Source organism: Nelumbo nucifera, chromosome 5 (assembly GCF_055504915.1).
Source record: "Nelumbo nucifera cultivar China Antique chromosome 5, China Antique-T2T, whole genome shotgun sequence".
Classification (NCBI taxonomy): Eukaryota; Viridiplantae; Streptophyta; class Magnoliopsida; order Proteales; family Nelumbonaceae; genus Nelumbo; species Nelumbo nucifera.
In genome coordinates this window covers 12,654,008-12,678,287 of record NC_142653.1, presented here as the reverse complement: position 1 = coordinate 12,678,287, position 24,280 = coordinate 12,654,008, and the positions used below count along the sequence as shown (strand labels likewise).

Genomic DNA, 24,280 nt, shown 5'->3' with positions numbered 1-24,280 from the left:
CTCTTAACAGATCAGGTCCAGTTTACATATGGTGGGATTCACTGCTCTGAGCCATCAGTTGATTTTCCAAATTCGTCAATGGAGACCCAATCTGCAAATTACAATAGAGGCTTGTTTAGATGGGTTTTGGTAAAATCGTAGATACAAGTTATCCATCTAAATCTAACAGGTGATAATAGGGTGTCCAACCTAGTGGACAAAAAGTTCAGTACTTAGTAATGGAATTGTGGTTCTTAAATCATCTTTAATGGGCATCCAATGCAAAAGTCAATTAAGGTGTGGACCTCAACATCATCCTGTCATTGTCTCCATCAGGCTGCATCAATTTCACATAGATTGTAAGGAGATCAGTTTTAGATTTGATCCTCAAATTTGATTATGAAACCTCTACATCTAATTATCATTGTCAGGTTTTGGATGGGATTCGGATTTAACCCACAACTATCTTATTACGTTTAAAATGACTTACATTATATATATATATATATAATATTAAATTTATATAATTATACAGAATATTTATATATAATTACATTACATATATATGATAAATAACAAAATATAATCGGACTTGAATTTTAATAAGATTGGATGAGGTTAAATCTTCATCCAATCCAATATAATTTATTAATCGAATGCAAGTTAATCTCATCCCTGTCATCCCTATCAATCAATCTAGTTATAGGCATTTGGACTCCTGCATTATTCACCATTACAAAGCTAATTTGGGGTGTGTTTATTTATTTATTTGGTCATATAAGTGGCAGACAAATGGTTAGAATTTTATTTTTTAAAACATAATTTTTTATGTTTGAGTCTTTTATAGTCAGATTTTGTGGATACAATTGATTTAATTATTCCCCTTTTTTATTGCATTTCGATTGCAGTACTTTAATTTAATCTAACCATTAAAATATTAAAAATTAAATTAATAATTAAAGAATTTTGAAAAAATTATTGACCCACTAACTGTATTTTAATATTATTTAACTTATTTTATTTTATTTTAATTCTCCTTAGGATACGAGTTCGTTTGAACTATGCTTAGCCTATCTTTCAATTTTCGAGGTGATCCGAAGACCCATGATATGGTCCCCAAACGGATAGACTGATCACTGGTGGGGCACGTGATTGGTTGCTTCATCCTGCGGTCCTGCCACCACTAACTTGTTTAATGAATTAATTAATTAACATAGCATCTCCATTTTTCTATTTATTTTTAATTCATTATTTTAATTATTTATTCACGTTGTATATTATTACTGTAATTTGTGAAGCCATATTATAATTATTAAATAATAATCACATTACGATGTTATTTTTTCCTTTTCATATTGCTTTTTTCTTAATTGCTTTGTACGCCGGATTTATTGCTTGTCAGTTGTCACAGAGACAGTTCTTATGATGTAAAAACCTATCAGAAATAATAGTTTAATAATATTAATAAGTAATAACTAACTTATGATCCGATACAGGAGACACGTGGCAAGAAAATGCACAGGCTGGATCACCTATGCGTTGACGTACTGTACCAGAAAAAGCGACAACATCGTCGTTTCTTTGCATTACTACTACTGCTGCTTCGTCGTCGGTTTCTCTATTCTCTCTCTTCCTCTCTTCTGGTCTCTTTTGCTAGGGCTTTGAGGGAAGAGAAAGAGAATAGCAGTAGAAGGGGGAGAGAGAGTGAAACAGGATGAGAAAAAGGTAGGAAAAGAAAAGGAGAGAGGGCATTGGAACTCTGGTCCATCTGGTTTGATCTGGGGAAAGATGTTTTGAATTAGGGTTCAGGAGAGGGGAAATGGGGTTATGCCATTCGACACCTTCCCCAAGACCCAATCCTTACTCCATCAGAGAAGAAGAACCAGTGCAGGAAAATCCTAGGCCTTCTGAAAATGCTGTTAATGGTGAAAATGAGGATCACAATCAACAGCAACAGCAGCAGAACGCGGAAGCGGAAGTAGGAAAAAAATCTCCTTTTTTCCCCTTTTACAGCCCAAGCCCTGCTCATTATTTTTTCTCAAAGAAATCTCCGGCGCCGAGTTCTAATTCTACGCCTAAGAGGTTCTTTAAGAAGCCTTTCCCACCACCGTCTCCCGCCAAGCACATTCGGGCTGTGTTGGCGCGACGGCACGGATCGGTGAAGCCGAATGAAGCCGCTATACCGGAGGGAAATGAATCGGAGGGTATTGCTGGGCTCGATAAGAGCTTTGGATTCTCGAAACATTTCGCCAGTAAGTATGAGCTTGGAGATGAGGTTGGGCGAGGGCATTTTGGCTACACATGCGCTGCCAGATTTAAGAAAGGAGAACTTAAAGGCCAACAGGTTGCTGTCAAAGTTATCCCGAAAGCCAAGGTCCGGCATCTCTACCTCTCTGCATGTTGTCAAAGTTTCCCCATTTTGTTATGAATTAAGGATTGGTAAATTAAAGTTGAGTAGCATATTTGAATTTGGTTTATTGGAGTCGCGTCATGGGTGAATTTGATTTTTTTTTTTTTTTGACATCTTAGATATAGATTTATAGGCACAAACTGTTGTCGTTTAATTTTATTGACTGGTCTATTATCTGTTGTTTTCTGTCTAGGATGCATGTTCGTATGGTGAAACTAAAAATTTTTATGCGTTCTTGTTATTTGGTGTTAAAAAAATTATTTTTGTTTGGTATGAAGATGCGGTTTTTATGCAATATGATTTTCTTTTTCTTTTATTTTTTGGGGGGTTTGCCGTGAACTTCTACTGATATTTACAGCACCTTGAAATGGAAAAATGATTACAGCCAAATAGTTCGAATGCAATGGTAAAATAGCTCTCTCTAGCTTCAATTAGATCAACGTAGGTAGGTGGCTAACCAGCAAGGTGGAGTTTCAGAAAAAAGCAAAAAGCAATTGATGGATGTGGCTGGTCAAACAGGCAGAGCCTATTTATTATTATTTTTTTGATCAATAACTGTATGATTTTATTAATTATAAAGTTTAAAGGAGTGTACATACTACATGGTATAGAACTACAACAGTGCAAAGTAAGTCAGTGTGAGCCTATTTAATTTGGACAGGAGATTTTAGTGATTGGAAGAAAAAAATCTCAGGAGCTGATATAAAATTTCAGAAGACCTTTTATTTGTTAATAAAATTTTATCTATTTGCTGATTAATGTAGAGACAAGATGAAATATACCTATCTCTTGTGATTCGCCCAAGTGGTTCTTGATGCTTGAAGCTCCATGCTTCTCTATAACATCTTTTGAAATATTACGTGGAGAATATGCTGGAAGTTTCAATGATGTTGTATACTTGAGTTTCACACAATATTTGATAAAGAAAAGTTATATGCACATGAATGATATATACATCTTATTCATTTTCTCCACAGCATTTTATGGATGTGGAACCTTTGGAGGTTGGACAAAAGAGCAGTGAGAGCTTTCTTTGGATCCATCTATTTGGAGTTTGTCTAAAATAATAAAATATAAGAAGGTTTGAAGAAGAGACATTGGAGGATGCCAGACAAGAACTGCCTTACAAGGATTGGAACTCAGGTGGGTTGAATTGAGCAGGACCCTTAGAATTGAAGAGGCAACCTGTTTGAATCACCTTGAGGTGCTTTAGTTGACCCAGGAATACATGATATAGCTGTACATCATTTAGCTCAGGATGTGTCTGGCTGCTCAAAGCCTGAATGCAAACTTCTGCCCTTCGAGTATTGTTTTGATTTTCAGTTTTTTGCACATAAGTCAACTTGAATTTAGATTGTCAGCTGAGTTTGCTTTGTTGATCCTAAGCTGAGTTGCATCCCTGTTTCTTTTGATCAGAAGCACAAAATTTATTAGCAGAAAGGAGTGAAGCATACAAAGATAACTCCCTTCTCTGAGGATGAGTGGAACAAAAGGAGGTCAACAAAGATAGAATGATGCAAACATTTTTCGAATGGTTCTCCTATGGTATATTCATAAAAAAACTTTGAATGAGTTTGCTAAGATGTGCTGGGACCTACTAGAAGGCAATGTTCAACAAAAAAGAGAAAATACTAGATTAACCTGGTGTAAGACTATAGACATCGCTATGACATGTTGCGAATCCCAAACCTGTGCATGCAAATTCCATGAGTTTCAAGGGGCTTATGAAGCCCACAAAACCCTGGTGCTTTATGCATGACAAGCGCAATGATTTGGCGAGATTGTGTGAGAGGCAGGGGAAACTGCATAGGCCAGTGCCTGGTCCCCTCACCCACGTTCTTGTCTGTAACTGCCCATGCTGAGCTAGCATAACTAGGGGTGTTCAAATTCAGTTGATAAACCAATAACCGAACCAAAACAAATCGAATAAGCAAGTCCGGTTCGGTTAATTCGGATATCGGTTTGGTTCGGTTTTTGTTTTTTAAAAAAATCAGTTTTCGGTTTCAGTTTGGTTTGGTTGAGATTTTCAACCAAGTCGAACCGAAAACCGAGTTAGTGTTTATTTAATGAAGTATATTAAATATTAAGTGTGATCTATTTAATACTTTATGTTAATTAATTATTATATTTCCCAATGACCAATTTGGCAATTTCCCATTGGGCTTTAATTGTTTGCGAATAACTTTTAATTAATAATTGTTGATTAAAACCTAGACTAATCATTAATTGTTTTTGAAAAATGCCCAATTCGCCAATTCCCCATTGGCATAGGGCTTTGGGCATATCTTTTAATTAATAATAGCTAATTAATTAAAACCATTGGGCTTTGGGGCATTCTAACTTTTAATTAATAATAATAGTAAATTAATTAAAACCATTGGGTTTTGGGGCCATTTTAACTTTTAATTAATAACACTTAGTAATTATAAATTATTTATTAGTTGTTTATCAATGTTTGTCATTTATGTGGAATTAGGGTCCAACCGAACTAAACCGAACCAAATTCGGTTAGGGTTGGTTCGGTTCTAAACTCTAGTTTGGTTGGAAAAAATGGGCAAACCGAATAGTCAGTTAGGTCCTTGGTTCTAATTGAACCAAACCGACCAATTGTACACCCCTAGGCATAACTAGGGAACTTTCCCAGAATGAATATTCTAGAATTTTGTTTGAGGTTGTCCATGTGCTGCACAACCACTTTTCCCTATAAATAGGGAACCCAACTTCCTTTTCAGGGACTTCTGAGATGTAGACTTCTCATATTCTTACCCAGATCTTTTCTCTACGTGGTTTCTCCACCGACTTAATCCTGAAGCACCCAAGGTAGACAACTTTGTCTGACCTTCAGAAATCCACAGTCTGTCATTGCACTATCCTCTTACACTTGGTCAGGCTCAAACCTAGTTGACTGGTCCAACCTAATTTTTAGCCTTTCATTTTTGCATGCATTAAGTTGGTTAGTAGAAAATTTAATGCAACAAAACTAGCTTGGGTTCTAGTTGAGGCTTTGGGCAACAAAGGTAACTTGATCTAAAATATGTGAAACAGCATGGTAAGAGATCAACCTAGCGGCAGGAGTCTTGCTCTGAGTGATGATGGTTGCAAGTGTATAAATTAAAAAAATTCTGAAAAGTAGAAAAATAATTATAACATAATATTGAAATTAATAATAATTTAATATTTTTACATAATATTGTGAATAACTAATTTCACTTATATCAAGTAATAATTCGAGAAAATAACTTTCAAAAAAATTAATATTTATTAATAATAATTTTAAACTCTTAATCGGTGTTTATTATATAATTATATATACTAGAATTAATATTTATTGTATTTCAGTATTTATTTATTGTTTTTGTGATAAATGTATTTTCAATGATTATGTATATATTTATTTTGTTTCGTTATTTAACAGAAAGCTTTCAATAATTATTGGAGATTAAACTACTATTATTGAAAATTTTAAATTTAATTTATTGTACTTATTGTATTTATTGTATTTTTGTTATAACTTATTGATTAATATTTATTAGAGATTAAACTATTATTTGAGATTATAATATTTATTGACTAAGTTAATATATTTTTAGTACTTATTGTATTTTTTCATTACCAATATATTTTCAATAATTGTGTAATTTTGCTATCAATTTTCAATAATTATTGGAGATTAAACTATTGTTATTTATCAGAGATGAGACTATTAATTTAGCTGAAATTACGAGTGTTCATGAGTTGGTTTGGTTCGATCGTAGGCTATTTGGCCAACCAAATTGACCCGGTCAGCTTGGGGAGTTGGTCAGCTGAAATTGACTGACCTTTTGTGAAAACTGACCCACTCAAGTTGTATCGGTTTGGGTTGATTTTTGGTTTGGTTAGTTGTTTCAAAAGATTTAAACTTAAAAATTAAATTTAGTTTTAAAAATTACAGTGCAATTATTAAAAAATAAATTTAAAAATTAGATTTATGATATAAAACATTTTAGACTAAGAAATACGGTAAATTTCCCACTTTTCCATATTAAAAATTATATTTAAAATATAAAATATTAATATATATCAATGGTCAAGTCGTTCGATTTTGGTTGGTTTACAAATGGCCAAAGTGAAACTGATCCAACTTGGTTGAATTGAGAAATTTTTGAACCAAAGCCAACCTAAAATACTAGAAAACCGACCAACTCGGGTCGAGTTGATCGGGTTGGTCAGTTTCACCGGTTTGATGAATAAACCTAACTGAAATTAATTGTTGTTATTTTTGTGTTATAAAAAAATTATTAAAAGTAGTATATAAAATATGAATAGTTATTAATTATTTAAAAAGTTGAAAATATAAAACAATTGAATTGTTCTGCATAAGTGAGATGGGTCTGCCTTGGATATTTACTATGTCAACAATAACTTGATTGGACAATCATAACCATCAATTTTATAAAAGTCACATGTGAGATTGAATTGCAAGTTGCAATAACCAGACTTGGAAGCTGAACTGTTTTTTTCCTTTTGGTTGCGGCCTTGCGGGTCACCGATTTGGCCATCTTGGTCAAACAGGTCAGATCGTGACACATCAGCATATAATATATATTTGTATTATATCATTTAGATAATGTATAATTACGTTCTACATGTAATATATGTATATATCTGTATTATTTTATGTCTAGTTTATTTTATTTTAATTTTTAATATATATATATAGTAAAAATTGAGATTTGAGGCCACAAAAGTTTTTTTTTTTTTGGAAAAAAAGTAGTGGGGCAAGGCACCTATGGCTCCTTGGGAATGTGTAGATCATGAAAAGTTACCCAAAATTGATATAATATAACCCCAATTGGACAAATGAGTGCAAAGTTATGGCCTTCAGAAGTTTAAACACATTTTAGTGCTTAACTTGTGACCTAGTGACCGGGTCAAATGGGTCAACAGTTCAACTGCCCAGGTCGAATGGTTTTTTACCAAGTCGGTGGTTTTTTGCCAAATCGCTGATAAAAAAAGCTTTTTTTTTTTGTTGAATCCTTGGTTTTAGGAAAACCAGACCCAGAATTGTGATTGGGTGACAGTTCAAACGGTTTGACCATCCGGGTCAATTGCTGGGTTGAAAACACTGATCCCCTTTAGCATCACTTGTGAAGGAATGCTGTGTCCAGCCACTTCAATGTGCACCGATACATTTGGTAGAATATTGTGATTGTATACCGAGCATGCACCTTAACACTTTCTTATTACATTTGAACAGAACCCATTGCCCTAATTCCCATCAAACATTACCAATTGATCAGCACAACCCATAAGAAATCTTAATTTAATAAATGAAGTTAAATCTCAAAAACAGAAAAAAAAAAGAAAATTTAATTTATGAATTGATAAATAAATCACCTCTTGAGTAGTGTAAAGCAAGAAGTAGATGCACTGGTAGAAGAAAGTACCTGCGGAAACTGAATTAAAATGGGCTATCTAGGTTCTGGAAACTTCATGGGTGAACTTGAACTTGTGAAGACACTGAAGAGCATTTACCTTGGTGAGAAGAATAGCTCCAATGATGCTAATATGGGATTTGATCTTTGGCCCTCCAAACTCTAATCTCAAACTGCAGATGACGTTCTTTGACCTGTCTCTCATTCTTTTAGTGGCAGTGACACCAACTGAATAACAATAGTTGTTGGAGGAAGAAGACATGACATGCTGGTCCTTGAGGGCTGGAAGAATAAAGAAACTTAATCAGTTCCCTAAGGCTGTGTTTGGTTTGAAAGAAAAGGTAGGGAAACCTATACAAACCTTGTATAGTTTATACTTTATAGGCTTCCCTACCTTGTATACAAACCTTGGAGAATTTGATATTAGAAGGTAATGATAAAAAGAAATAGTTTTGTTAGATGAGGAAATTGAACTGAGAAATAAGAAAAACGAGTTGGGAGGGAGGATTTATAGGAGTATCAGTCAGCTGTAAGGAGTTTGAGAGGAAGAAATTTTAGGAGACAATAGAAAGGAGGAATATGTGTTAGAGTAGGTAAGATTGTTTTAGGAGGGAGGGAGAAAATGTAAGATGTTTTTTTTTATCAGCAGAAAAGTAAGATGGTTGAAACTTGAAAGTGAGAATCACAGCTTTACAGGAGAGAAAAAAAGCAGATGAGGCACACCTCTTTTTTTCAACAAATGCAGAAGTAGGAGAAATTTTAGTGGCAGTTACACTAACTGAATAACTGTCCCAAAATGCACATAGAGAATGAATGTAAAGGTTCATTTTTAGATGCTAACAGGAAAAAATAAAGAGAAAAGAAAAGTATTGGTTGTTAGACCTGAACTGGTGATTCAGGTAAATTCCAAGAGAAGCAGTATGGCTGATGCTTTTTCCACAGAAGGGGTAACAAGGGAAAACATAATGTGGGGTGTACCAGGGCCAGTAAAAATATTGTAAAAACATAAGAATCTTGGAACTAAAGGGCTGTAACTGGTATATACATAAACACATATGTATATGTGTGTGTATTATGTATTATTTATGTATAAGAATGACAGCTGTATTTGTATTTTTTTTACGATAAATTTTCCTTCCCTTACTTGATCCTCTCCCTTGCCATTGCCGAAGGAGGTCAACAATATGTTCCAGGGCAGCCCACCTGTAACCAATCAAATTAAGGAAGTGGTGCCTAAGCCTTCTGGTTTCCAGGCAATGAAGGAGATACTCAGCCATCTAGCTGTAACCAGTATGTGGCTGGGTAATTTCTCTCCTATGTTTCCACTTTCAAGGAATGAGTAGAATTCTCCCACTTAAAGAATACAAATTAATGTTGCTTATCAAAAAAAAAAAAAAAACTGGTGATTGATCTAAAGTTACTTGTGCAAAGTGCAAACTCATACAAGGTATTTTCTATATTTTTTAATCAGTCAATTTTCCTTCAGATTTTTCACCTCCCTTCTTTTTTATTTTGTTTTATGAATGCTGACAAAAATGATGTCTATGCTATGCATTATATATCTTGTGTTCTTTGAATCTTATTTGATGAGGTTGATTTGTTCCTTGTTGGCAGATGACTACGGCTATTGCCATTGAGGATGTTAGAAGGGAGGTGAAAATCTTGAGAGCTTTGACAGGACATAACAATTTAGTGCAGTTCTATGATGCATATGAGGATCATGATAACGTCTATATAGTAATGGAGTAAGCTTGAACACATAATTGCTTTTTGAAATTACAATTCATGAGAAAGAGTGGTATGGTGGCTCTTTTCCAGCGAAAGTTAGGGGGTTGACAATATACTTTATTTTCTTTTTGTTTTTGGATATCTTGTATAAAATGATAAGATCAAACTTCCACTTTTCTCTTTTTCCTGATAACAAATGGCAGCTATTGTACATGCTTTCTCTTTGTTGCTACTTAGTTATTTGTTCCAAGATATTTTTTCTTTTATTTTATTTTTTAAATTAGCAGTCTCTATTCTTGTCTTGTATTTCCACATGTATCTGACTGTATTTTACTTGTTTGAATAACACTACATTGTAATTACCTAACATCAATGTTATCAGGCTCATACTGGACAGAAAAACTGAATGCTCATTTGACCATGATTTTACCGGTTAATCAGCCAGTAAGCTCATTCTGACTGGTAAAATCAATACCCAGGATTCAGGAAGGTTACTAGGTCACTGGTTCAACTGTCTGGTGCATTCTGAGTTTGATGACACTGTCTAACATAGTCATCAAAGGTGTCACCTAGGTACCCATCCAGGCAATAAGGTGACCCCACCTTGATGAGAAAATTTACAATGGAGGTGCCTTGTTATAACATTGTTACCATGACTGTGCCTTATTAGTATGCATTTTGATAGTTGATACTTTTATGATATACCATATATTACTTATGTTTTGTTCTAGGTTTTTCTCTTGAAGCATAAAGGATCCATGGTTTGTGAGGAGAGAGAAGAAAAGAAAGAAAAGAAGAGAAAGATGAAAAAGAAAAGCACATCATTTTTTTCTTTTTTTTTGCAATTAATCTCTTTAAATGGACTAAGCATTTTTTTTTCTTTTACTACTACTCTCTTGGTTAAACCTTTTATTAGTAAAAACTGTAGCCTTTAGTTGCCAATAGTTTTTTTAGATGCAATACTTTATTAAGTACTTATTTTAGAGTAAAAATATTGAAGCAATATTGCTTCAAGGTGTAAGATATGCCAAACAATTGGGGTTACACCAAATTGAGATAGAGGGAGACTCTAAATTGTTGATTGAGTGGCTGTAATCTAGTAAGTTGGGAGCCTGGATTTATAGACAGCCCATAAGGGAAATCCTCAACATAACAAGGGAGATCGGTGCATGCTTCAAATGGACAAGGAGATCAGCTAATGGTTTAGCTGACACGTTGGCTAAACAAGGGATTGTGAGGGAGAGAATGTTCTGGGCAGTTTTGTAAGAAAGATTACTGGGGGCTCAACACCTACTTAGGGGTTGACAGATGTACTTAAATCTGGAAAGTTATTCTTAAGTTATATTAATGAAGTTACCATTTCCAATAAAAAAAAAGTGTAGAGAGACTGGGCCAAATGGGCCCTAGTATCTATTCTTGTAGTGTGTTATTTATTTGTTTGTTAATGGGCCTGTTATTTCTTTTTGTAAGCATACTTTAAGTTTCTGCTTACCTGTCTGCCCACTTAAGGGCATATTTGTAATTAGCCTAATGAATGAAGATTAACAAAAGGATTAGAGAGAGGAGAGAGGAGATAATCGAACTCTTCTTCTTCTTCCTCTTCTTTTCTCCATCTTCCTTTGTACCGCTGTCATCTACTTTTCTTCTTCTTTTCTCTCTAATTTTAACCAAGTTTATATCAGTTTTAGAAGACTGATTCACATCTTGGTATCAGAGCAGGTTTCTTTCTTCCTTATTTCTTTTTTTCTCTATTCCCATACACCCTTCGATTAGGAGAGTGTATGGAGAGATAGGTTCTCTATAGTTCAGAGGATCTTTTGCCTAGCTGGTAAAGGGTTTGGAGAGTTGAAGTCTGGCCGAAAACTGCCAAGAAGAGATACTGTATTTTTTTTTTCTGCCCAAAACCCTAGCCGATTAGAGAGTTTCGAAGTTACAGGTAAAGGAGAAGTTTTGGGTGTGGCGCTCAGTGCTTGGGAGGTGTCTTTTGACTTCTAAAAGAGGGTGGTTCAGTTCTGGAAGAGATTGGGAAGCTTTGGTAGGAGCAGCAGTATCTTCTCTCTTTCTCCCAAACAGCCGGGTGCAGTGAAACCCTAGTTTTCAAGCATCCGGGTACTGTTTTGACTTCAAGTAAGTTTATAAAGACCAAAATTCTAGTTTTTTAATTTCTGTTTGATTAATGGAGCAATACGGAAGAAGAAAAGAAGGGAAGAGAGAAAAGAAAAATTCAAACCACTCTCCCTAGCCCCTTTTCATCACTTTTATTAATAATTCTAAGTCTGAGTACAATTACTTGGATGCCCTTAATGGGGCGGCCAACACTAAATAAATAATTAAAGAGAATAAAAGAAGGCCCATAAGGCCCATAACTAAGAAACATAACTTTTAAACACTACTTAAAGGAAATAAAGAACACTAGGGCCCATTCGGCCCATTCTCACTACACTCCCCCTCAAGCTGAGCATAGATGTCAATTATGCCCAGCTTGCTTACATGATGTTGAAGCTTTGCCTTTGGGACTCCCTTAGTTAGAAAATCTGCTAGTTGCTCTTCTGATGCAATGAAAGGTAGGCACACCTCTCCTAAAGCCACTCTCTCCCATATAAAGTATCTGTCTACCTCAATGTGCTTAGTTCTTCATGCTGAATTGGGTTGTGAGCAATGTTAATAGTAGCTTGGTTATCACAATACAATATCAGTGGCCCGTCACATGAAACACCCATCTCGTTAAGGAGAGGTTTAAGCCATAACAACTCAGAAACACCATGGGCCATAGCTCTACACTCTGCCTCAGCTAAAGATCTAGCAACCACTGACTGCTTTTTTCTTCTCCAAGAAACAATATTTCCGACTACCATAGCACAATATCCTGATGTGGATCTCCTGTCATCCACATTTCCTGCCCAAGCAGCATCTGTATATACTTCTACCTTCATGTGTCCATGTTTAACAAATAATATACCCTTCCCGAGGGTTTTCTTAAGGTAGCATAACACCCATTCTGCAACAACCATATGTGTCTCTAGGAGCATGCATGAATTGGCTGATGACACTCACAACATATGAAATGTTTGGACGAGTAATACATAGATAAAGAAGTTTCCCCAGTAATCTTTGAAACACTCTCCTGTTAGCTAAAAGTTCCCCATCATTAGTTGAGAGTTTATGATTCACATCAATAGGGGTAGAGGCAGGTTTAGCACCAAGTTTTCCAATCTCAGTAAGAAAGTCTAGCACATACTTCTGTTGAGAAAAAAAGATACATTCCTTGGACCTAACAACCTCAATGCCTAGAAAATATAGCAACTCCCCTAAATCTTTAATTTCAAATTCAGAACTAAGAAACTTCTTGAGAGCACTAACTTCTTCTGTATCACTGCCAGTAACCACAATATCATCTACATAAACTATAAGGAATGTCATCAGAGTGCCTTTTCTCTTAACAAAGAGGCTATGATCCGATTGAATCTGAGTGTAGCCGAACTGAACAAGAGCAACCCTAAACCTGTCAAACCAAGCATGTGGAGATTATTTTAGGCCATAAAGTGATTTCTTCAATCTACACACCTTAACCTGCATTTCCATGCCATATATACCAAGAGGAAGGGACATATATACCTCTTTAGTGAGATCACCATTCAGGAACGCATTCTTAATATCAAATTGATACAAAGGACAACCATAGTTCATAGTTAAGGATAAAAGAACTCTCACCAAAGTCATCTTAGCAACTGGAGAAAAAAGTCTTAATGTAATATATCCCATATACCCCACATTCTTAATATCAAATTGATACAAAGGCCAACCATATGCCTCTCGATTGACCCATCTACACGATACTTGATATTGAAAACCCACTTGCACCCAGTAGGTTCCTTCCCAGCTGGCAAGTCAACAATATCCCAGGTATTGTTTTTATGAAGGGCTTCTATTTCAGTACTCATAGCATCTCTCCAATCTGGTGTGGCTAAGGCTTTTTAAACAAACTTTAGGATGGATTGAGAGGAAATGGAGGCTAGAAAGGCATAATAGGATGGGGACAACAAATTGTAGGAAAGGTGTTTGGAAATACAATGAGTTGTACATTTCCTCTTACATTTTCTCAAAGCAATGGGTAGGTCAAGGTCTAGAAACAAGGGTGCTGGTGGAGAAAGTGATGGACATGTCCTCTCTTCAATAATCGAGAGCGCCTGAGTCTCAATTGGAGGTGTGGGATCAACCTATGTTTGCCTTAGCCTTTGCTGCGGGTACCACCTCTGGAGAATGGGATGAATGGAAACAACTGGAGGACTAGCAGGAGGAGGGGGAGGAGTAGGAGTGGAAGACCTCAAAGGAGAGGATCCTTCCACGAGAATGGGGGTAATTGTGGAGGGCTCGACACAAGACTCAACTGGAGTTCGCAAAGGAAGGGATGAAGAAAACAACTCGAGAGATCTCTCCCCCTCAGAAGGATGGCTATAAAAAGGAATTGACTCTAGAAAGGTGACATCCATGGAAACAAACCGGGTGCCACTAATGAGATCAAAACAACAGTACCCTTTCTATGTGGAGGCATAACCAAAATACACTTCTGAGCCTCGGAGTCAAACTTGTGTCTTTTGGAACTAGGAATGTGGACATAACAAGTGCAACCAAAGACCCTCAAAGGAATAGAGAAAATCTCAACATCAAGAAAGAGGACTTCAAAGGGAGATTTTAACCCCAAGACTCTAGAAGGAATGCCGTTAATAAGGTAGGTAGTTGTTAAAAACTGCATCACCCCAAAACTTCATAGGAACATGGGTAGCAAAAAGAATGCTCCTTGCAACTTCCACAATGTGTCTGTTTTTCCTTTCTACTACTCCATTTTGTTGTGAAGTGCGGACACAAGAACTTTGATGATAACCCCAAACTTCTCAAAATAGGAGGTAACGTCTTTCTCAAAATATTCCTTAGCATTGTCTAACTGGAATATTTTGATGTGGGTATTAAACTGAGTGAATATGTGTTCATGGAATTGTTGCACAAGTTTAGACACTTCAGCCCGAGAGCACATAAGGTAAATCTGAGTATATTGTGAAAAATCATCAATAAACAGGATGAAATATTATTACCCACCCATACATGGTAAATGGTAAGGCCCCCACACATTAGAGTGAACAATATTAAAAGGAATAGTTGATCTTTTATTACTTGAAGGATAAGTACTCTTACAATGCTTTGAACTCACAAGACTCACACTGAAGACTCGATAGACTAATTCCTTTAAATAACTTTGGAAACAACTGACTCAATGAAGAAAAGGACAAATTACCCAAACGACTATGACATAACATAATACGACTAGTGGACTCTGAAACAAATGTAGTTATCTTATGTTGTACTTGGTTCTGCTCAGGCATGTCTAACAGATAGATCCCATTCGCTTCATGGCCACTCCCAATCACCTTCTGAGTTCCATGTCTTGAAAGGCACAATATGAAAATAAAAATGTCATACTGCAATTCAGGGATTTAGTCAAGTTACTAACTAAAAGAAAATTGGTATTAAGTTTAGGTACATGAAGAACAAATGATAAGGTCAGGGCATTAGAGGTCTTAATGTCTTCCTTTCCTATGATAGGGGCTAGGGAGCCATCAACAAGGGATATCTTATCCCAGCCAGAAAGAAGTTGGTAAGAGGTGAATAACTATGAGGTCATATGGTCAAAACCACTAGAATCAATTATCCAAAGGGTTTTATGAGTACCTAAGACAGAAGCATGATGTGCAGTGGCACGAATACCTAAGTGAGCATATGTAGAGGAAGGAACAGTCTTTGAAGGAGATATAGCAGTGGACTCCAAGTGATTGATGATTCGGCCATACTTATCATATTTGGCCCTATTGGCTGCAAGTTGTTCTCCCACTAACTTCTCTCCACCTTGTCCTTGTTTGCCTTGTGAAGAGGTGGCTACATTTGCATTTCCACCTTTTCCAATTTCAACCCTTTTCCCATCATTTTCTTTCTTGAATCTGGTGGAAACGAGCTCTGGATGCAGCTTCCAACATGTGTCTTTAGTGTGTTTAGGCTTCTTGTAGTATTCACAGATAACATCTTTCTTCCCAGTGCTAACCTTCGGCTTTATCCCCGCATTAGCATAGTGATTAACCTGCGGCTGAATAGACTGAACCTGTCTTCTGCTCTCCTCACTGCTCACCATAGCATATGCTTGAGACAAAGTCACCTCATCCTTTGCTAAAACATTCTGCCTCACAATATCATACTCCGAGTTGAGTCCGGTGAGAAACTCAAAGACCCGATTTCTCTCTACCAACCTCCTATGTGTTTCTGCATCCTTTGTGCAACCCAAAACAATAGTCTCCATTAGACCAATCTCTTGCCAAAGAGATTTCAGCATAGAGAAGTAGACTGCTAAGGGCTTCTCCCCTTGTCTAAGATTATTCACATCATGCTTCAATTTGTAGTCCTGAGCAACATTAAGCTTTTGGGAATAGGTCTCTGTGACACTATCCCACACTTCTTTTGCAATTTCCATCCATAGGTAATGCTGACTAATGTATAGTTGCATAGAATTCACTAACCAACCCACTACTGTGTAGTTTTCCTGCATCCACCTTTCATAGGTAGGACCATCCTCCTCCGGTTTCTTCTTGCTCCCGGTAATATAACCCCATTTTCCTCAACTACACACTTGTATCTTAATAGATTAAGACCAAGCTAGATAATTGATCCCATCTAGCTTCATAGTAGTCACAACCCCAAAAAGATTCTCCACTGACCCCCCATGTCCAAACCCGAAATATGTGGATTTTTGGTCTCTCCTCCAGTTTGCTCCATTGAGTAAACGGATGTAAACGAAAATCAAATTTTGGCTTTACTAGGCTATATTTATTGTTCTAAACAAAGAACAACCTCTTAACTCCCCAAAATTAGGGTTTCACAGGGTCCTGTGGGATGGTGAGAAAGGGAGAAACTTCAACCACCCCTTCCAGAGGTTCTAGAATTCAATCCAACCAAAACCACCCCTAATAGAAATCAAAAGGCTTACCTCTGATCCCCAAGCGCCTGGTTCAAACTGTCTCTACGACCTGTAACAAGGTTTCTCCAGTTATCTAGGGTTTTTGGGAAAATCTCCAAGAACTAGACTTGGGCTTCAATTAAGGATGAAAAATCTCCACAAAACTCTCCGAAAACCTTCCTAACTGGGTTGCATAAGTAGCTGATTGATCAACCTATCAGTTCTCCATACACACTATGTTTGGGCAAAGAAAGGAGAAAAAAAGTCGAAAGTGAGAACCCGCTCTGATACCAAGTTGAAAATTATATCTACAGTAATTCAGATAATGCAAGAAAAGAAGAAAAGAGAAAAAGAGAGAAGAAAAGAAGTTTCAGCAATAGGTTGTGGAAGAAGAAAAGAAGGGAAGAGAGAAAAGAAGTATTCGAACCACTCTCTCTAGCCCCTTTCATCACTTTTATTAATAATTCTAAGTCTGAGTACAATTACTTGGATGCCCTTAATAGGGCGACCAGCACTAAAGAAATAATTAAAGAAAATAAAAGAAGGCCCATAAGGCCCATAACTAAGAAACATAACTTTTAAACACTACTTAAAGGAAGTTAAGAACACTAGGGCCCATTCGGCCCATTCTCACTACAGAAATTTATTGTTATTAAGGTGCACTTTTATTTTTAAATTTGTGTTTTCTGTTTGGTATATAAAACTGTGGATTAACCTAGAATATATGCTTTTTTTGTTTGTCAAATTCCATATCCCAGGTGCATAGGCAACTAGGCACTCCACTGTCACCTCAAATTGCGTATATGCCTTGACAACTATGTCACTAGGCATGTGATTGTACATGCATAGTTCATTAAAAGTTGCTTCTAAATTTTCTTCTGTTCTGTATAACCTTTTTTTAGCTTTTTAGTGATGCACGGAAAGTTCCCTCCATGGTCTTTGTACTTCATGTTTGGTAATTCACTTTCCTACTTGTTAGAGAAAAAGAATCAGATTAAACGTAGTGGTCATAATATCATATGACTTTATTCACACATATAGGCATGGTTTGTTATTAGGGAGAAAAGGCATGTGAACGGTATTTTCTTTAATTAATATTAATACCTTTCAAAAGTGTGTATAAACATATATACAAAAACAGGCTATTACCTCATATTGATCCCAGCTATCTGGGGTCTTGGGAAGGTTGGACTGGATAAAGACCTAACCTTTGGCATTTTTTCCACTAAGTGGATGCTCTCAGACTTAAACCCACATTTTCACTCTTGCCAGCCTGAAATTTTACCACCACACTAAGCAATGGCCTCTTATTAGCATATAAAGAAGTATTAGATAAATACAAGGTCTGCGGTATATGGAGGGCAATCCCAGCTGAACAGGGAGGGGCTCTCCTGTACATTATATACAATAGATACAAAAACTACAACAACAGATGCCATATTTATCAAAAGACTACAAAAGGTGTCATGTTGGCATGGCAGTTTCTCAATACAAATCCTTGGGTACTTTGTGGACTAATAAATTATTTATTCATATTTCAGGTTATGTGAAGGAGGAGAGCTTTTAGATAGAATACTTTCAAGGTATTTCTATTTGTTGATTGCTAAACTGAAATCATAGTATGTTCCTAGAAGATTTCCTTGTGGATTTAGAGAACAGTTATCCATAAATTGCTGGGAGTTGATAACTTTCACCCTTTTCTTTTAGGGGTGGAAAGTACACAGAAGAGGATGCAAAAGCTGTCATGGTACAGATATTAAATGTTGTTGCTTTTTTCCATCTCCAGGGTGTGGTCCACCGGGACCTTAAACCAGAGGTATTTCATATTCCCATGTTTGCTTTTCCAAGTTAGCATTAGACTCCTCTTGTAATAAATTCTGAGAATTCCCTAAAGGTTACAGAGGATTTGGTTGGTGAAGAGGGGTTTGCAGTTCCAGGGTTACCATCTGGACCAATAACCTTAGTGATCTTCATGATCATACTTTTACCCATTTTTTTCGGTTTCTTCCTTTTCTTTTTTTTTTATGGGTTTTCTATCTGAATTTTCAACTGGCAGGACAATCACCTTGTATATTTGTTGCTTATATGGCTATGATTTTGTTTGACCAAAGATAAGTTAGATTTATTATTTGACAGCCATTGTTGTGTATCGCTGGTTAAATAACTTGTATTATGCAATGAAGAGTTTAGTGTTCTAATGCAATTTTAGTTAATACTCACTAATTTCACATCCTTTTCAGGAAAAATAACTAATAAGTGGTTTGAGATTTTTGGGGGTCCTTGGGGAAAGCATGTAATACTCCTCTTCTTTTCTTGTCTTTTTTTTTTTTTAATTTTTTTGACAATTGAAGGTTGATATCATACTGAAATAAAGGGGCAGATCCCGTATACAAACCACTGTATGGGAGAAAATTTGCAAGCCTTGTGGACAAAAGCATTTAATTTAATCCCTTTACCCCTAAATTTACTCCTTGTGGAGGAATGCCACCATAATATCTGATTAATAATGAAAAAGTAGCTCAGATCTCCTGAAAGCAGAAACCGTGCAAACACTGAGAGCACAACATCCAGCTGCACATTGGGAATATCTCCTGTACATGTATGTTAAATTCATGGGAGATGTTCCCAATGTGCGGCTGGATGCCATCCTCTCAGAGTGTTGCCCAGGTTTTTTTTTTTTTTTTTTTTTTTCTTTCAGGGAATCTCATCTCAATAAATTGGTGGATCTGGAGGTCAGCCAATACTTTGGCCAATAGCTTAGCTAGAAGATGTGTGATGGTCCGAGCTGCATTGAAGCCTCGGGATAACTCTTTGTTTTTGTGTTTTGTCTCCTTATAAGTAAAGTTGTTGGTTCTTGTTTTTCTTTCTTTGGGCAGTTTCAGGTTTATATTTTTCTGTTTTCACTTTTAGTAAGGTTTACACTATTGATAAAAAAGGGTTTACACTTGCTGATCAAAAGGAAAAATGGTAAGTTTTGGAGGTGGTGGGATAAGTCGATAACATAAACACCTAAAGTGCAAGTGAAGCAACCCCAGCATTCTTGATTTTCCATGAAATAGTTGTCAAGGCATCACCTAAGCAACCTTGGCTGGGTGGTTGCTGCCTGGGCAACAAAAACCACAAGGTGTCTGCCTTATTGTAATATTATCTCTATGGTTACACTTTATTACTATTTGTGTTGATACATCCTATAATATATTATGCATATCACTTATATTTTGTTTAAGGGTTTTGCAATTAAAATATGAAAAATCCAAGGTTTTTTAAGAGAAAAATAAAGAAGAGAAGGATAAGGAGCTTTTTTAAATACTCTCTCTCTCTCTCTCTCTCTCTCTCGTATTAAATAGAAAGGGCTTTGTCTCTTGTTCTTTTTTTCCCTTTTTCATTAGTCACTTTCTCTTTAAAATTTTTTATTGATGTACAAAGTATAATTGTAACCTTTTTTAGTTGCCAATAATTTTTAACATGCAACTTCTCTATTAAATACATATTATGATATAGTTTTGTGTTTCAAATATTGATATTAATTGATTTAAAATGCTATCGTCTTTTAGATATGATGATTTGATATGTTTTGAGAAGCAAATTAATATTATTAATAATGAACGTTGATATTTTCTTCAACCTGCATGCATTCTAATTGAAATTTAAATTTAGGGAAATAACTTAGATTTTAGTTTTTTTTTTTCTTTATAAAGTTCTATTGCCTAGGTGACGCTTGGATGCCTACCTAAGCGACTAAGCACTCCTCTGACTTGTAGAATTGCCTAGGTGCCTTGACAGCCATGAAACCGAGTTTGATCATTTAAAGGGACCATTACCCAATGATGGTCCTGGCTATCCAGGGTCTTGGGAGGGGTAGACTGGATATAAACCTAACCTTTGGCATTTTTATACAAAGCGACTCTCAATTGGAATTTATTTACAGTTTTTTTTTTTTGTGGCCCCTATTAGATTACAATTTTTTTCTGTTTATTTTATTGCATCTTACCATGCTTTTTTGTTGGATCAGAATTTCCTCTTCACTTCCAAGGATGAAAATGCGCAATTGAAGGCCATAGACTTCGGCTTATCAGATTTTTCCAAACCAGGTTTTTACTGACTGCAGAGGCCTATCTCCTAATTGGTTTATTAGTTTCTGTGTTCATGAAGGAATTCTAATGTTTCAGGTATTTTGCAGATGAAAGGTTAAATGACATTGTAGGAAGTGCATACTATGTGGCACCTGAAGTTCTGCATAGATCTTACAGTACAGAGGCGGATGTTTGGAGCATTGGTGTGATAGCCTATATTCTTTTGTGTGGCAGTCGTCCATTTTGGGCCAGAACTGAATCTGGGATCTTTCGAGCAGTCCTGAAAGCTGACCCAAGCTTTGATGAATCTCCTTGGCCTACTCTATCTCCTGAGGCAAAGGATTTTGTCAAACGCCTATTGAATAAGGACCCACGCAAAAGAATGACTGCTGCTCAGGCTCTATGTGAGTGTTCCCATCTTCCATAGAATTAAAAGAAGAATACGTTTTCCGGTGCTATTTTCTTAAATCACTGTCCATCACCTTTGATTTTCAGGCCATCCTTGGATTAGAAATTATAATGATGTAAAAGTTCCCCTCGACATTCTGATATTCAGACTCATGAAGGCCTATATGCGCTCATCATCTTTGCGTAAGGCTGCTTTGAGGGTGTGTATCCATTGATATTGAGGAATATTGAAAATTTTATTTCCTATATGCATGTCTCAAATATGACATTGTGGTTTGTATTTTCTTTTTTTTTTTAATGCCTACAGTCCTTTCTATTTAGTGGATTGTCTGGATTTGTATTACCAGGTTAATGTCTTGTAATTTCTATCCATCTCACCTTTTTCTGGTTGATATTCTTTTTTTCCTTAACCTTATTAGACTGCCCCTTTTTGTTGAAATGTTTTATTATTCAATTATTAATTAGAAAATTCAAAACTGGCATTTTGATGATGGCATAGAGTTACAAAATAAGATATTTGAAGAGTACATATCCATATCAATCACAGTAAGTGGAGAATATTTTGGTTGTCCAAAATGTTTCACCTGAATTACATAAGATTGCCAACTGCTAGAACTGATACTGTCCAAAACAGTAAATTGTTCTATGTTGATTGAATCAGCATGGGGAAATATGATTTGTTTGTTGCAACTGAAAATTTTTATCTAAGTCAGTCATCTAAGCTTGGAATTTTATGATTTTTTAGGATCAATGTTAAGTGTAGAGAGACTGGGCCAAATGGGTCCTAGCCCATTATTGTCTTATTATTAGTTCTTCCTAGATGTTTTGTTTGTTAATGGGCCTGTTAATCCTTTTTTATGTTTTTTAAGTAAGTTGATGAGCTGGCCACCCATGTAAGGGCAGACTTGTAATTTGTTCAGTTTTAGGAAGATTAATAAAAAGATAAGAGAGGTAGAAGACATGGCTATCTAATCAGGAAAAATCATGCTCAGATTTATCAATGATCATATTTTAATAATCATTTCTATATTCATTTCTAGAGGGAAATCATATCTACTGTCTTCTCTCATGTATGTTTTGTTGGTTTCTTGTACCCCTGAGGGCGCCTCTTCCTCTATTTTAATCTAACTACTACTTGTCAAAAGAAAAGGTTCTAATAAACTTATTCTTTTATCCTATTTGATCTCTATGACAGGCACTATCAAAAACACTGACTGTGGATGAGCTCTTTTATCTTAAGGAGCAGTTTGCACTATTGCAACCAAACAAGAATAACAGCATAAACTTAGAGAACATTAAGACAGTAAGTCTTTCATTTTTTTTAAAGATTCCTACTTAATAGTTATGAATGATGTTTCAACCATTTCTTTTGGCAGGCCTTGATGAAAAATGCAACAGATGCAATGAAGGAGTCTCGTATCCATGATTTTCTTGGATCGGTAATACTTAACTATTTATACAATTTTGTAGGATAATTTTATTTGGCATCATAGCTTTGATGGTTTCCCTTTCTCAAGTTCTAGCACTACTTGTTCTCTTTTACAGCTACTTGCACTTCAATACAGAAGGATGGATTTTGAAGAATTTTGTGCAGCAGCATTAAGTGTGTATCAGCTTGAGGCACTCGATCAGTGGGAGCAACATGCTCGTTGTGCCTATGAACTTTTTGAGAAGGATGGTAACAGGGCAATTGTCATTGAGGAACTTGCTTCGGTATGTGGTTTAATTTTCTCAAGTGGTTAAGCAAACTAAATATGTTATGAAATTATGACTAGTAATGCTAACCTAACTCAGTGTTGCTAAATGATGCATATAAGACAAAGCTGACTTGGTAGGCACACTAGAAGACAAGGTTGAGTTATTTATTCATGTTTTCCATCTTGTCATTTCTGTCTTCTAGTTTACCTTTTAATAGCAATTAGCAAAGTTGGCTATTGCAATCTAGGCCATATGTTTTTTATGCCACAAATGGGATGTTGCAGTATTTTACCTATAATGCAAATTAAATTATCACTTGATAAAAAAGAATGAACATTATTAGAACTTGTATCAACAGATTGATTAAGGGCTGAGAAATTCAGTTACCCATATTCCCAGGTCAGCTTGGGAATATGCAGAAGACAATCAACCAAATAGTATGGCTTAGGCTTCGTGTTTTTTTTTTCTTTTCCTAGGCTAAACCTTACACAGGACTTATCAGCATGAGAAGAAGACTTTAGCCATCTGAATTTCGTATTTTTACTAACAGGTTCCAATTTTAGAAGAAATTTATCAGCACACTATAGATAAATAACAATCCTTGCAATGACTTTAGCCATCTGATTTTAATGCATTTCGTTGGATGATGGAGGAAAGTTTCTTTTAAAGTTAAAGAGAAGCTCTTTGGATAATGTCCACATAAGATGGTTAAGATCATCTAGTGGTTCTACTTTTTGGGAGAGTCAATTTCTTAAGCCATATGTGTTAACTGTGAACTTTTATTAATTGAGAAAAACAATATTATGTATAATATCCCTTGCATCCCATGATACAGGATGGAAATCTCCACGTAACCCTTTTAGTTGCATACATTACATTTTGAGGCCCAGAATAGATGATCCCTATTAACCACTTGTTTAGCTAAATTATCAGCTAAACCATTTGCTTTTCTTTTTACCCAATGAAAAGTTATTTCTCATTTCCTTGATAGACAATTTATTTATTTATTTTTGATAGTTCTTGATAGACAACTTATTTCCTTTATAGATTGTCCATGGGTCCATTTTGCTTGACTGTTTTGTTCATCCAGCACATTCACAATTTCTGAATCCCCTTTTATTCCCGTCTTTTTAATGTTAAAAGACTTGGCAATTCCCAAACCTTGTAAGACTGCCGATTACTCCACCCATGGGAACTCTTCACAACCAATTGGCCCAGAATACAATGCTAAATAGCACCTTTGCTATCTCAGTACTCCCCCTATTCCAAAGATCCTAGATTTCCAAAGGAACTTCCATCAAAGTTTTGTTTTATTTCACCATTGTTTGGTAGTGATTCAACCACAACTCCCCATCCTCCAAATATGTCATCCTTCAAAAAATGGGGCAAACACATCCGTGGTCTTAATCCAATGCACAACTTCAGAATTAAACTTTTTATTATCTTCTCCTTGGTTCAACTTTCCTTCCATTGTTCTTGTGCATCTCCACATTATCCTCCTCTTTCTAGGCAATAAAGGAAACCTGAATTGAAGAGACCAGCTACATCTTGAGGAGCTGTCCGCTTGCAACCA

At 35.9% G+C, this 24,280-nt stretch overlaps 1 protein-coding gene across 3 annotated transcripts in view; it reads left to right on the top strand.

Moving 5' to 3' along the window:
• Nucleotides 1-1,545: 1,545 nt before the first annotated feature.
• LOC104605536 (CDPK-related kinase 5-like) overlaps nt 1,546-24,280 on the top strand; it is a 35,706-nt gene continuing 12,971 nt past the window's right edge. For all 3 annotated transcript variants that reach the window (XM_010270355.3, XM_010270346.3, XM_088888629.1), the window contains exons 1-10: nt 1,546-2,353; nt 9,418-9,548; nt 18,070-18,111; nt 18,236-18,344; nt 20,541-20,619; nt 20,709-21,005; nt 21,097-21,209; nt 22,205-22,312; nt 22,386-22,448; nt 22,555-22,722. In XM_010270355.3, coding sequence (XP_010268657.1) covers nt 1,799-2,353; nt 9,418-9,548; nt 18,070-18,111; nt 18,236-18,344; nt 20,541-20,619; nt 20,709-21,005; nt 21,097-21,209; nt 22,205-22,312; nt 22,386-22,448; nt 22,555-22,722 — 1,665 coding nt within the window. In that variant the 5' untranslated portion in view covers nt 1,546-1,798. The remainder of the gene's footprint in view (nt 2,354-9,417; nt 9,549-18,069; nt 18,112-18,235; nt 18,345-20,540; nt 20,620-20,708; nt 21,006-21,096; nt 21,210-22,204; nt 22,313-22,385; nt 22,449-22,554; nt 22,723-24,280) is intronic.